General features: G+C 34.7%; 1 protein-coding gene across 4 annotated transcripts in view; it reads right to left on the bottom strand.

Moving 5' to 3' along the window:
• NFAT (nuclear factor of activated T cells 3) overlaps positions 1-14,788 on the bottom strand; it is a 229,011-nt gene that overhangs the window by 18,296 nt on the left and 195,927 nt on the right. For 3 of the 4 annotated variants that reach the window (XM_072533974.1, XM_072533976.1, XM_072533977.1), the window contains one exon: positions 139-2,174. In XM_072533974.1, the coding sequence (XP_072390075.1) occupies positions 307-2,174 (1,868 nt within the window). In that variant the 3' untranslated portion in view covers positions 139-306. Of the gene's footprint in view, positions 1-138; positions 2,175-14,788 lie in introns of those variants that run through there. The other variant, XM_072533975.1, reaches the window with a different exon arrangement.

The raw sequence follows: 14,788 nt of genomic DNA, 5'->3' as shown, positions 1-14,788 counted from the left end.
GAACAGCATCGAAAGATCGAGAAGCTTAGCCTGCTCATTCACCATAATTTTGGTTCTGGACTTCCACCGAAATTTCTACAATAAAACAGAATAATTAGTCATAAAAGTTAGGCCAGTATATTTATCGTAACAATATATTATATCGTGTACGATGTTTTATTTAACTGTAGAATATAATAGTAACTGAGCACATCTTTTAAATCTCTATACTACGCTACAGAGAAAAACATAAATATCAAAAGTCCTATTTCTACAAAAAGTCCATGCTTTATAGAACAATTACACTCAAAACAAAAATAATATAGTTTAACGGTAACTATTACTACTATTACCTTGATCGAAACAACTCGGGTTGATCAGACTGATCAGTTCGTTCTCAGTCAAGGAGGTAAAACTTTGCGGTATCATCCTGTCAACGTTCTGAAGCTTAGTCTTGTCGCCTTGCGACGCCGGCACCATTTCTTTGACAGGAATACTCATAGATCCAAAGGATTGGGAGAACGTTTCGGCTTGCGTCGTTAATTGACTTGTACTAGCAGGTATGTTGGTCCCCAAGTCGCTGAGTTTCTTCTGCGTTTGGAGGAGATCGACGGCTGCGTTCAGCAACACGGCATTCTCCGGCTCGTTGGTCAAAGCGGCGGCGATCTCGGCGGGTTGAGGAGTGCTGAGAAGCGATTGCTGCGGAGAAGTGCTGCTGAGTAGCGCTTGTTCAACGGCATTGGTGGTTTGGCATAAGTTCATGTTGGGGGAGGGCGCAAGAAGTGTTTCTTGTTGTAGCGCACTTGAACTGCGGCACATCATACTCGGGGAAATTTGGGAATTTAATATGACTTCTGAGGTGAGATTGGGCGAGGGATTCGACAATTCAGCTGGTACCAGAGAGGAAGTCGTCATGGTTGTATTTATCATGGGAGGCACCATGAGACTAGATTGGGAATTGAGCATTACATCTTGTGTGGGAATCATCACCTCTGGAGAAGCTGCTGATACTAAGGAGGTCAAATTATTTATGAGTATATCCTTCGGCGAGGAATCTGCTCTGGTAGGGCTCAAATGTGACTCCACGGTAGAATTGACTAAAGCATCGAGTCTTTCTGTGTTAATTGGTGTAGGAACACTACGATCGAGGGCAGTAGCTACTGTTGTTATCGCAGAGGAAGCCATAGCGTTTGTTTGTTCCGGTGACGACTGTTCAGGTACATCTGCACTTTCTGATTTCGCAACAATGTTCATCACTTCGTTCTGTGTTCTACTAGACATAAACGGTCTTGCAGAGCTTGGAAACATCGGCTCCCTCAGATTTAATACACCGCACGTTTCCATCGTAGGAGCTTTTTGGCTAGGAAACAGGCTACCTTCCGTGCTGATAATATGGCTAATGTCATTTTTCATTAAAAGACCCGTTGGGTTCGTTAAAGGTATTAACGATGGTTTAGCTTCAATTCGGCTTAGATAGTTCTCCACACTCTGAGCACTTTGGTTGGGAAGTGGAGCTGACGGATGCTCCATAATACCGAAAGTCTGTAAGGCCGCTATTGAAGGTGCAGTCGTATTTACCAAATCAGCAACAGTGACCATCGGCATCTTCATGCGCAAATCCATCACTTTTTCCATACTCGTGCTGTTTTGATCAGCTAAAAGGGGAGTGGATGGCAGAACGTTACTACAAGTACTACCTTCATTTATAGACGACAGATTTGAGTTTCCGCAGTCTAAAGAACTTTCGCAAATGTTCGTGACTCTGTTCAGGCAGCTTCCTCTGACTAAATCGATACTATCTTCATTACCCACACTTATGTTCGAGTTTTCATTAATATGACTCATCATGGAGTTTTCATTGATCATCGACATATTAGAGTCACCGTGATGAGCGTCTAAAGAACTCTCAGACAGATGCCTGTACCTCTCTTGTTCTATGATAGAGCTCTGGCTTGATTCATCTATGTATTCTTGTTTCAAAGAGTGTAAAGGTGGAGAATGACTGTCGCTGGTGGATGGGAGGTTAATGGAAGGTCTTCTTGTAGAAATCGGTACCATACTCGACTCAGGAGGCGGCATCATATCCAGATCTTGTTCTCTTTTACTGATGGACACATTGGATTGCCAGAAGGTACTCTTGAAGAAGGTAGGCGGCTGGTGAGATTGAGGGGGAGCCGGTGCTGGTTCCTCCATAACTGAAAATTATGAGAAAAATCATTTTTTACTGACACACGACTGTTGGATTCCTAAATTAATAGCTGCCGGCTCAGCCACTGTAAGAAAAGAGGGGGGCTTGCCACTCAAGCAATGGTTGCGCTACAAGTTTCAACGATATAACAAAAAAAAATGATGTAGAGTTTTACAATGAAGGCATTTAGTAAAAAAGTTAGAAATTAACATTTTATGAATGAATGACAATGATTTTAGTCGATATTAGTAATTAATAAACAAACTGAATGCCTTATAAAAGTAAATTTAACTTAAAAACAGTTACTTTTAGCCAAGGCTTGATAGGCATGATCCACAATGTTGACGTTTCACACATCGTACACAGAACCATCTAGAGCATGGTCAGATTCTCACCTCTCTCACCAAATCTTCCCAAAAACTGTTCTGTTTCTAGTTTTAATAGGTTAAAGGGATTTTTATGAAGTGTAAAAATTTTTTAAGATAAATTCTTCAGGCATAATCGTTTCTATGTGTAATAAGAAACCTCTCTACGCAAATGTTTGATTTGCTTGGTGGTTAATTGCGAATACACCTTAATAATGATCAATTGGGATTACAGAGGACTTTTTGCAAAAGATAAATTACGAACTACGAGCTAAATAGGCGTAAATATACCTAAATTTGAAGGAATAACTTCAACACTTCGTTAGAACTCGTGAAATAAGATAAAATCTGCATTTTGAAATGAAAAGTTACTGTAAATGAATATGATTATTAGTATATCACGTGAATTGTAAATTTAGTGAGTATACTCAGTGAAATATTTGTTAGTTACGTCAGTCAATTGAAATTGAGATAATGCAATCAACAAAAACCGTGGATTATCAAATTATCCGAAAAAATCTGAAAATAACATTCAATATTGACGTTTGGGAACAATTGTACCCAATTGGGTACAATATCTCTCTTGACGTCCAAAAGGACATTGTAGGAATAGCGAACTAGGCTAAATAAACATAAATATAGCTAAACTTCTAGGGAATAACTTCATCCCATCGTTAGAAGTCGTGAAATAAGATGAAATCTATATTTTTATTAACTTGTTGAATGTTTAATGAAAAGTTACTGTAATTATAAATGAATATGAGCATTCGTAACGAACAGGTGTTATATTTTTCGTTGATTGTCAAACGTGAACAAATATATACAGTATTCGATTTTATATCTAGACTGTTAGTGTCTCTTTAGCATGAATCAATGAAATTAACACTAATGAATTATAAATAAGGAAAATATATTCAAAAGTACGAAATACTTGTCAGTCACGTCACATGAAATTCAGAAAATGCAATCAACAGAAACCATAGATTGTCAAGTTATCCGGAAAACCCAGAAAATAACATTCAATGTTGCCGTTTGGAAATAATTGTACCCAATTGGATACATTATTTCTCTCGATGTACAAAAGGACATTTTAGGAATAACGAACTAGGGTCAATAGGCATAAATGTAGCTAAACTTCTAGGGAATAACTTCATCCCGTCGTTAGAAGTCGTGAAATAAGATGAAATCTATATTTTTATTAACTTGTTGAATGTTTAATAAAAAGTTACTGTAATTATAAATGAATATGAGCATTCGTAACGAACAGGTGTTATATTTTTCGTTGATTGTCAAACGTGAACAAATATATACAGTATTCGATTTTATATCTAGACTGTTAGTGTCTCTTTAGCATGAATCAATGACATTAACACTGATGAATTGTAAATTTGGAAAATATTTTCAAAAGTACGAAATATTTGTCAGTCACGTCACTTGAAATTGAGATAATGCAATCAACACAATCTTGGATCGGAGATTGGAGATCTGCTGCAGACAACAAATACCGCATAGTCAGAAATCAAATAGACTACATATTAGTCAAAAATAAATGTCAACTCAGACCATAACGCGCTGATAGCTAGAATGCACGTGAAACTCAAAAATATTGTAATACCTAAAAATAAACCAAAGTTTGATTATTCAAAATTAAGAAAAAGAGAAATACTTCAAAAAGTGATCCAACAAGTCAACTCAAATCTAACAGAAGTAGGAGAAGAAATCTTAACAACAGAAGATGTCAATGAAACGTGGAACAATATTCAGAAGGCATTACTAAAGGCTTCAGAAGAAAATTTAAAGCCTGAAAAGACAAATAAAAAACAGAAGTGGATGACTTCAGAAATTCTAGCATTAATGGAAGAGAGGAGAAAGGCCAAAGGAGGAAATGAACCAAAATATCAAGAACTACAAAGTAGAATTAAAGTATAGATAAAAAAGGCTAAGGAAAATTGGTTAACAGATCAATGCACAAAAATAGAAGGGTATGACAGAAAATACGACAGCTTTAATATGCGTAAAAAAATAAAAGAACTAACCACCAAAAAGCGAGCACACTGTGGGATACTCAAAGATGATAATGGTAAACTGATAATACATGGAAGACTATACAAAAAAATAGAAGAAGATATAGATGACACTCAGTTTGGATTCAGAGGAGGACTAGGAACGAGAGAGGCTCTGTTCGCTTTTAACGTTCTCGCGCAAAGACGACTAGATATGAACCAGGATCTCTATGTAGGCTTTATAGATTATCAAAAGGCTTTAGATAGAGTACGACATCAGAAACTCGTAAAACTGTTAAAAGAAAAGAATGTGGATAGTCGAGATATACGGGTTATTGTCAATCTGTACTGGAATCAAAAAGCAAAGGTTAGAATCGAAAATGTAGATACAGAAACTATAGAAATCAAAAGAGGTGTTAGACAAGGTTGCGTGCTGTCCCCATTGCTATTCAATCTGCACAGCGAAGCTATTTTTAAGGAAACAATATCAGAGAAATAACAGGGTATATAAATAAACGGAAAAATCTTGAACAACATAAGATTCGCAGACGACACCGCTGTTTTTGCAGACGCTTAGTAAATAGATTACATCAAATCTGTATAAAATATGGACTACAAATGAATGTTAATAAAACCAAGTGCATGATTATTTCTAAGCAACATACAGTAGGAAGGCTAGATATCGAGGAAAAACAAGTAGAAAGAGTGAATAACTACAAATGTCTGGGAAACTGGTTAAATGAAAACAATGATCAAGGTAGAGAAATAAGGACATGCATTGAAATTGCAAGACAAGCATTTATAAAAATGAAAACAATGTTTGTTAATCGAGACCTTCCTCTGAAGCTAAGGATAAGAGCCTTAATATGCTACATGTTCTCGACTTTGTTGTATGGAATGGAAAGCTGGACACTAAAAGTGGATAATATAAAGAAGTTGGAATCATTTGAGATGTGGTGCTATAGAATGATTTTGAAAATACCATAGACCCAACGAGTTACAAATGCAGAAGTGTTAAGAAGGCTACAAAAGGATTGCGAGGTCATAAAGCACATCAAAACAAGAAAGCTGAAATATTTAGGCCACATTACCACAGGTGCGAAATATAAGATATTAAGGCTCATAATGCAAGGGAAAATCAAGGGTAAAAGATCCATAGGAAGACGAAGAATTTCCTGTCTAAGAAACTTAAGAGAGTGGTATCGTTGCAGCTCAGTAGATCTTTTCAGAGCAGCCGCCAATAAAGTACGAATAGCTGTGATGATAGCCAACCTCTGAGAGGAGAAGGAACTACAAGAAGAAGAATCAATACGATCCGTGAATTGTCAAGTTATCCATTAAGATCTGAAAATAATATTCAATGTTGCCGTTTGCGTACGATTGTACCCAATTGGGTACATTATCTTTCTCAAGGTACAAAAGTACATTTTATGAGTACTGAATGTTACATACAATAAATAATTTGCTACAAGACCAAGAATTTAAAAGAAAATTAGTATTTGACAGTTGACTAACAGCAGTATTTACAAAAATATTTAACACAGCACCAACTACAGGCCCACCAAACTACTTAGTCACACCATAAAAAGACGGAATAAATAATTTTATTTATAGACGGATATATAAAGAAATTGAAATATGCGGGAATCATTTTGGATTTATGCAAGACAGATCAACAAAAGATGCAATTTTCACTGAGGTAGCTGATGGAAAAATAAAGGAATAAAGAAACAAACGGTCATATGATATTCATTAATAACATCATGTGATAGAGTTCCTCGAAAGATTGATTAGTGAACTATCTATGATAAAGGAGTTACCAGGAAGTCATACAGCTGGTGTTTTTTTTTTTACATACCAGTGTAATGTGTTTCAGTACCTAGAAAGAGTGCAATATCAAGAAATCCGCTTTCGTTCGAGATCTGCAACCAATTTTAAATTACTAATAAATCATCAGATAAAGAAATACTCAACACTATAAAGAAAAGAAAAATGAGCTACTTTGGTCACATACTAAGAAATGGGAAATACGAATTGATGCGGCTGGTCATACAAGGGAAGGTGGAAGGCAAAAGTGGATTGGGGAGAAGACGCACGTCCTGGCTGAAGAATGAAGAATCTGAGACAATGGAGTAGAAAAACGTCAATAGAACTATTCAGAACGACTGCAGATAGATTCAAATGGGCCATGACGATCGCTAATGTCCTTAGGGATGGGGCACGTTAAGAAGAAGAATAAATCATCCTCGGTTCTTTGTGAAATTTGTGAAACGTTCTTACTGTTTGTTGTTGAAGAGTTAAATTATTTAGTTGACACCAGTGATTAAGACACGTATTTACCTTAAGAAGACGTAAAGTGAGGCTAGCTGCAATAACTTCCGTCGATGAAGTAACAAAGCTTTTTTAAAGTAGAAATATTGTCACTGACAACTAATTCGTACTTCGTGTATATTTACCCGATGATACCATTATGAATACTCAGTGTTGCAAGTTGGATTTTATAGAGTTATATACAGGAAAAATGAAAGATTGTACATGCTGAACAATTATTAGTCAACATAGTCAAGTAGACATTTGTTTACCACAAGCAACGTGAAACATCACGTTTTCTTATTTAAAAACGCCTGTTTCTATTTAAACTATAGACCCTAACCCAACCTAACTTTATTTTGACACCAAAACTATTGTTTTTTATTGAAGTGAAGTTTTTTCTTGTGGTAAACGAAAAATATCTGCTGAACGCTGCATTCGCTTGATTCTTAAAGGTTCCACTCGCCTCTATATTGATTTGATATACCTAATGCGAGCACAAACTACGTGAACAATTTTTTTTTGTATGATAATATCAAGAACCCAAAGAATACTTATTAGTAACATTGTAGAGAGGATTCTTGCGGTATAAGTAAGGACGTCGAGGCATGGAGGATTTTAAAAACCTAATATCAAACAACACACAGGCAACTCGGTCGCTCAATGCGTGAACATTGCGGATCTGTATCAGGGTATATCGATGTTGGTACTCCTGCAAGAAAATAAAAAAGATCCGGCGCTTGATGAACCTAAAAAAAGGACGAACTTCTTGGTCATCCTCGTCGTTCTGGTCCGATCCGACACCTAAAGGTTTAGGCGATGCTTAAGATTAGGATACATAAATTAATATTAAAAATTAACCTAAGGTTGTGTGATGGTAACTAATTTGGAAGAGTTTTGAGGGTGGATTCGTTTGTGATCTGTGGGATAATTCAAAAATCATTTTCCAAAGGTTAACTTGTTAAAAGTCTATCAGTTAAAAGACGTTCTAGGTTTTGTAGGCACATATTTCGCAACAGTAATAAAAATATTAAGAAATTTTGTTATTGTACAAGAAATAGGTTCAGAAAGAATTGTGTTGAGTTTTTTAAATTTACTACACTTTATTTTATATTGCGAGTGAGTTATAAAGTCGAACATGGTTCATATAAACAATTACATTGCAAGCTTTCTTTGTTTGCTTTATGTGTCGTGTAGAAGGCAGACAAGGGCGTGCCTTCAGCCTTCTTGAACATATTTCCAACGTATAATCGACACGTGTTCTATTCGGGCAACATCAAAGACAACATAGCTCATGGTATTGGTTAAATTCATCACGATTTATGCGTCAGACTCAACTAGAATATATTATCGACGAAAAAACAGACTAGGGTAGTTTAAAAAATGTTTTTGGGTGCGTGGCTGGGCTGCTTCAAATTAAACATTTCATGTGGCATTGTTTATTAGTGAAGTTAAGAATATAACTCCTTTAATAGAAATGCTGGACGAAATCGCCAAAGATAACTGCGAAATAAAGGTTCTTAGGTCCTTCTTCTTCTTTACGTGCCATCTCCGCGCCGGAGGTTGGCAATCATCATGGTTATTCTGATCTTAGATGCTGCCGCTCTGAATAGTTCGATTGATGTGCATCCGTACCATTCCCTCAAGTTACGCAACCATGAGATTCTTCTTCTTCCTACACTTCTCTTGCCATGGATTTTCCCTTGTATAATTAATTGAAGTATGCTCGGTCCATGATATCTTCAGGATTCTTCTATACACCCACAGTTCAATTGCTTCTAACTTTTTAGTAGTCGACGCGATAAGTGTCCATGCTTCTATCCCGTAAAGCAGCGTCGAGAAAAAATATAACACCTTGCCAGCCTAACTCTCAAATCTAATTTCAGTTCTCTTGCACAAAGTACCTTTCTCATTTTATTGAAGTTTGTTCGTGCTTTCTCTACTCGAACTTTGATTTCGTTGGAGTAATCGTTTGTGTGATTATTTATTGTGCCAAGATAATTGTAGTTTTCAACTTGTTCTTAAGTTTTCCCGTTAATTGTCAGGCTTTCATCATTATTTTAGGTTTTTGATGTCCTCATAAATTTTGTTTTCTTGCTGTTTATTGATAATACATATTCTTCTCCATTAGTCCTTGATCTCCCATTATTATTCCAGCTCTTCCCTTGCCGACGTTTGCATTGAAATCGCCCATAACTACCGTGATTTCCTTGCTCTTTGACATTTTCAGTGCATCTTTAATTTGTTGGTAGAATGTTTCTACTTCATCTTCTGTTGCATCCGTCGTTGGCGCATATACTTGGATCAAATTTAGATTTGTGTGTGATGTCCTTATTTGTAATAGCATCACTCTTTCTGAGATTGGGACAAAACCCTCTATTGACTTGTTGACCGCTGTATCGATAATAATTGTTACTCCACGTCTATGTTGGTTGTCAATGTTTCCCGAGTAAGATAAGGTACCGGTTTCTGTCAAAAGGTATCCTGAGTTAGGCCACTATGTTTCGCTTACACCTAATATATTTATAATCATTCTTCTCATTTCTTGAAGGATGTTATGAATTTTACCAGGTTGATACATGCTTTTGACGTTCCACGTACCTATTTTTGCTTTTGATAATTTTACTTTGTCTTGTTTCTATGTTTGACAAGGATTTCGCCGGTTAATGACCTGGGAGCTTAGCTTAGACCAAGTCAAAATCCAACCAGAAGCATCGGAAAATTATAGAATAATAACTAAAGCTCTAACGGACAAGACTCTACAATTTCATACATATAAGCTGAAAGAAGAACGTAGCTTCCGAGTCGTATTGAAACATATGCACCATTCAGTCAACGTACACAATATAAAAAAAGCTATAGCAAAACATGGACACTATGTAGAGAACGTTTGGAATATCAAACATTACAGAACTAAAAATTCACTGCCCATGTTTTATGTTAAAACTATTTATGATCTAGAGCTTCCATCAAATTTTACCAACCGCGACAGAGAAAAGACATACCATAATGCACTAGGTGCCAAAGATATGGACATACAAAGAAATATTGCAATCACAGGTCACGCTGCGTCAAGTGAACCGGTGACCATGCGGCACAAATGCTCACGAAAAGAAAGGTCAAATAATGTGAAATGCACATTATGTGAAGGCAATTATCCAGCCAACTATAAGGGCTGTTCAATATACAAATAATTACTAAGTTTCTCAACGTGACAGTCTAAAATGCCAACGGGCTGACCCAACATTCTTCATATTCAAGTCTTCATACTCAATGATAACACTGACACAATGCTGATATCTGAAACCCGCTTTACCAGTCGCAGTTATTTCAAATGTCCTAATTATGTAATATACGGCACCAATCATCCAACCGGTATGGCTTACGGCGTATCTGCAGTCATAATCAAGAAATCAATTAAGCATCACGAGCAATAGCGAAACCAACTCTCCTCGCTTTTATTCGAAATTACTTCCAAATCCTAAGGTCCTACCTGCAAGACCTCCATTACCTCCTTTACCCAATTATGGCTGGAGTCCCTCAAAGCTGTGTTCTCGAACCAGAAAAAAATTTTCTGTGGCATTTGTCGCGGTTTTCCAAAAATAATTTCGTAAATGAGTAATAGTTTCCCACTGGACGGTTTTAATCTTAAAATCCTGTGATTTTCATCGCAGGATTTGAAGAATCAGAATTAGAATAAAACTCAGTTTATTATGCCTAATGTTAATCACTCCCCCTCAATATCAAATAAAGTTTAAGTAAAAGGTATTTACAAAACACAAAATGTGTTGCTTATATGCCCTGATTTTTCAAAATTTTTAATTAATTATAAAACTTAGCCAAGGCTGAACATTCAAGATGCCTTGGTTGAAAATTTAAAATGACACAAAACATTATTGAATATATAATTTGTCGTAGAAACCAAACTTATTCGAATTTTTGTTTTTTTTTTTCGATACGGGAAACACATTTTTGATAATTAGACCCATTTTATTTTTTTATAAGCAATAAATTTTATATTTCTTTAAATGAGTTTACTTGTTCGAGAATAATCATGTAGTCTCATTTTTGTTTTGAAGCAAATTTTTCAGTAGTTATAAGTGTTGTTCTTTTAAAGATTTAACATTTTCACATTCCAATTAACCAAAAAAATCGATTTTCTGTGTATAATTTCAAAAACAGAAACAAATTTTCAATGAAATGAATCTTTAACAACGAGATTTTTGCAAAACGATAAACGTAACAGTCCTTTAACTGATTTTAAAAAGTTGATTCGCTTAGTGTGACATTTTCTGTCGTAATTTATCAAAAAACAAACTGTTTGGATGCCTAACTTGTTTTAGAATACACATTAAAAAATTTTAACGTCTCGAAGTGATATGATATCATTAGTATTAGTCATTCATTTCGTTTAGTTTTTAAGCAAAAAAGTCATTTATGAGCATTTAGTCATTGATTGCATTGAAAAAGTAAACAAAAACTAATAGTGTGGAGCAAGGCAAGGTGGATTTGCAAGACGAATAATTACAGCTAAAATGGAGTGTAAATAATATTCTACACGTAAAAAAAGTGAGTCCATTTCGCAGCTGGAAATACGAATCTTCCTCCAGGAAAGACAAACACGAAAAATAAACAAAAAGGAGAACAACTCGTAGAAATGACATATTTGACGTTTAGATAGACATTTGACAGATGACATTTCTAATAAATTTCTTTTTCATTAAAACATTTTTGACAATTTCTAGTTTGATAAATTACACCAAGAAAAAAGTTATCGTAGCCTCAAAGTGCGTACTGATTTTAGCATTATTTAGACCCGGTTGAAAAACTCTTTTCCTGATTGCGTGCTGGCAAAATTTACTTTCACAATATCTGAATTTTTCCAGCCAAGAGAATCGACTTCTTTTTAAGGCGGCAGAACGTAACCGTTGGAGGAAAATGAAGTTTGAGGAAGACTGGATGTATTTTGCTTTTTTTGCTGCGACGGAAAACAACTACTACCTTTAAGGAATTCGAAAATTTACACAAAAAAAATGAAAAACTAAAATTTTTTGATAATATTGTTAATTGTTTATGTATTTTTGTTGGTAGAAGCTATGAATTTCTTAAAGTGTAGTAAGTTTTCCCAAAAAAGGATATAAGAATTACTGATAAATATCGCAAACCAGAAGAATTGGTAAAAAATATTTTTCTTTAAACATACCGAAGCCAAACCAACCAAAAAGTAGGTTTGTGATAATTTTTTACAGCTATTTTTTCTAATAGCTTTCTAATAATGTTCTAAAACAACTTCTTTCTATATTTAAGCCTCTAGATACAAAACCATTGTCAGAATATATGATTTTTTGTCACCTTTATATGTTATCTGCTCTATTTAATAGAAACTGACCACAATTTTAATCGAAAATGCGTTTATTTTGATGTTTTGATGTCTACTTCGGGAAGTCTGAGAACTTTTTGCAAAATTGGAATCGAAACTTTAAAATAAACGTATTTGCAATTAAAATTGTGATCAATTTCTATTAAATATAGTAGATAATATTATCAGAATGTACAGATGCTGACATAGATTTAATTTTTAATTGAAACTAAAAGTTTTGCAATTTGAATTATAAAAAAATGTCATCACTTGACGATATAAAGTAATTAACTTCATTATTCTTTGTCAATTTAGTTCTCCCATACAAATTACCTTGTAGGTCTCTAAAAATATATCAAACTATGTGTTTGTGGATATAAAGCTATTGTTGAATGTTTAAAGAAAAATTTCTCTATTTTATAACAAAAAAAAATGTTTTGTTGAAGCAAGTGAAGGTGACTGAAGAGACATATTTTCTCTACTCGTCTTCTTCAAGTCGCCGCAAAAGTTGCATCTTTTTTTGTATAAAATATTTCATAGTACTCTTATCAAATGGTTCATCAATTTTTACTAATAGTCCTAGCAGTATCTGTTCTAAAATACACATAATTTTATTATGCAGACACTTAAAAAGTTGGGCTAATTTTTTTATTAAGCAATTTGTGAAAAAAAATTGAAAAATTCAATTTTTTTGTCCTTTTTATTGCTATGTGTGATATGAAGAATTGTGTAAAGATAAAAAGGTTTTGCAATTAGAATTCCTACAAGATAGAATTGATTGCAAATTGAGAAAATCATTATTATTATTGCAAAATTAGCAAAATCATTAAAAAAGTGTCAAAAATCAATGTTTTTTTAGTCTTTTTAGTATAAAAAAATACTACACAAAATTTCAGCACAATCTATCAGGTAGTTTTGGCAAAATAACTTTAATCTAAAGTAAAAAAATTAATAAATTTTAAAAATTATGCAAAGTCAAAAAAAAAAGTTTTTTTCATATATAAAAAGAAAATCAAGTTTTCAAATAAAATTCAAATCATTGAAATTGGAACCATGTGGCCGAGAACGGAATAAAACGACGTACGCAGTAAAGAGAGAATCGAGCCACTCAGGAGAGTAGGTGCGATGCCAAAAACAAGTACAAAAAGATGCCAAGGAGTCACCGACAGAAATAACCAGGTACCTGAAGAAGAAGAGGTTCAAACAGTAGATGGTGCAAAAGCGGAACGTCAAGAAATAAGACTAAAATGTCTTAAGTATGAAATATCTTAAGTGTAAAATGTTAAATTTTACTAAGGCAATATAAGTTTTTATTTTTATTTAGAGAATAGAATTCCAGTAGAGTGCTGATCTCGTAGGAACTCCACCGGGCCTGACCTTGGTGGGTATTGACCAAAGGCCAACCGTCCGGAGATTTACCAGAGCGTTGATCTAGGAACAACTCCACTAGCCATAGGGTGTTAACCGAAGGTCAACCACTTCTGCTAGCATGTTGATCTAGTGGCAGCTCCAACCAGTCTTGGAGTGTTGATCTGAGACGTACCCGTTTCGTGACTAAGTGTTAATTAGTCACTTTTCGTTTACGCTTGCGCTAACTGATTTTACTGGACAATGGACCTTTGAAACAGATGTTCCAGAAATACCAAAATTTGAGTCTGTTTTACAGTCAAATGTTCAAAAGCCAACTAATATTTTATTTCTTCTCTTGTTATCTAATAGAACAAATTGTTGCTCAAACCAATTTATATGGTGTACAAAAAGACAGCAAAAATTACAAAACACTAGCCAGGAAGAAATAAGGGCATTGCTAGGTATTTTTATTTTAGCAGGACTGCACCCTTAACCATATTTGTCAAGTGATCCTTTTTATAATAATCCTGTTATCTCCAAAGTTTTTACAACAACCAGGTTCAAAAAATTAATAGAAAATATCCATATAAATGACAAGTCAGCAGCTTCAGAGAGAGGTTCATCTAACTTTGACATACTGTATAAGATAAGGCTATGTATAGATAGACTAAATAAAATTTTCAAAACAAAAGTCAATCCTGGAAGTCGATTATCTATTGATGAATGTATGGCGAAATTTAAAGGACGTTATCAAACAGTATATGACCAAGAAGCGAATTAAGCGTGGTTATAAAATTTGGGCAAATTTGTGATGCTATACTTGGTATCTGTACCAGTTTATCTACACTGGAAAAACTGAAGGCATTGAAAATGATGGCTTGAGATATAAGGTTGTAACTGAATTATGCCAGGATATATCACAAATCTTATATGCTATGCTATAGGTACAGTCGGACCTAATCGCAAAGTCTTACTCGATTTCATGTGGAAAAAGCAAACTAAAATGAAAAACTTCGAAAGAATTAATTCCATTGTTTGAGCAGTGGCCCTATCACAGCAATAAAGTGGTTGGATACCAAAGAAGTCTCGGTTATTACAAGTGCCAATCAACCACAAGAAGTAGCCATGATAAAACGTACACAAAGAAAGATATAATGTACCCAAAAGTTATTGCAGATTATACACTAAACATGGGAGGTGTTGATCATTTTGTCCACTTTAGGGCATCATATCG

The sequence above is a fragment of the Diabrotica undecimpunctata genome, chromosome 6 (genome assembly GCF_040954645.1).
Source record: "Diabrotica undecimpunctata isolate CICGRU chromosome 6, icDiaUnde3, whole genome shotgun sequence".
Lineage (NCBI taxonomy): Eukaryota > Metazoa > Arthropoda > Insecta > Coleoptera > Chrysomelidae > Diabrotica > Diabrotica undecimpunctata.
The sequence above is the reverse complement of the archived record's forward strand: the minus strand, read 5'-3'. Positions and strand labels throughout refer to the sequence as shown.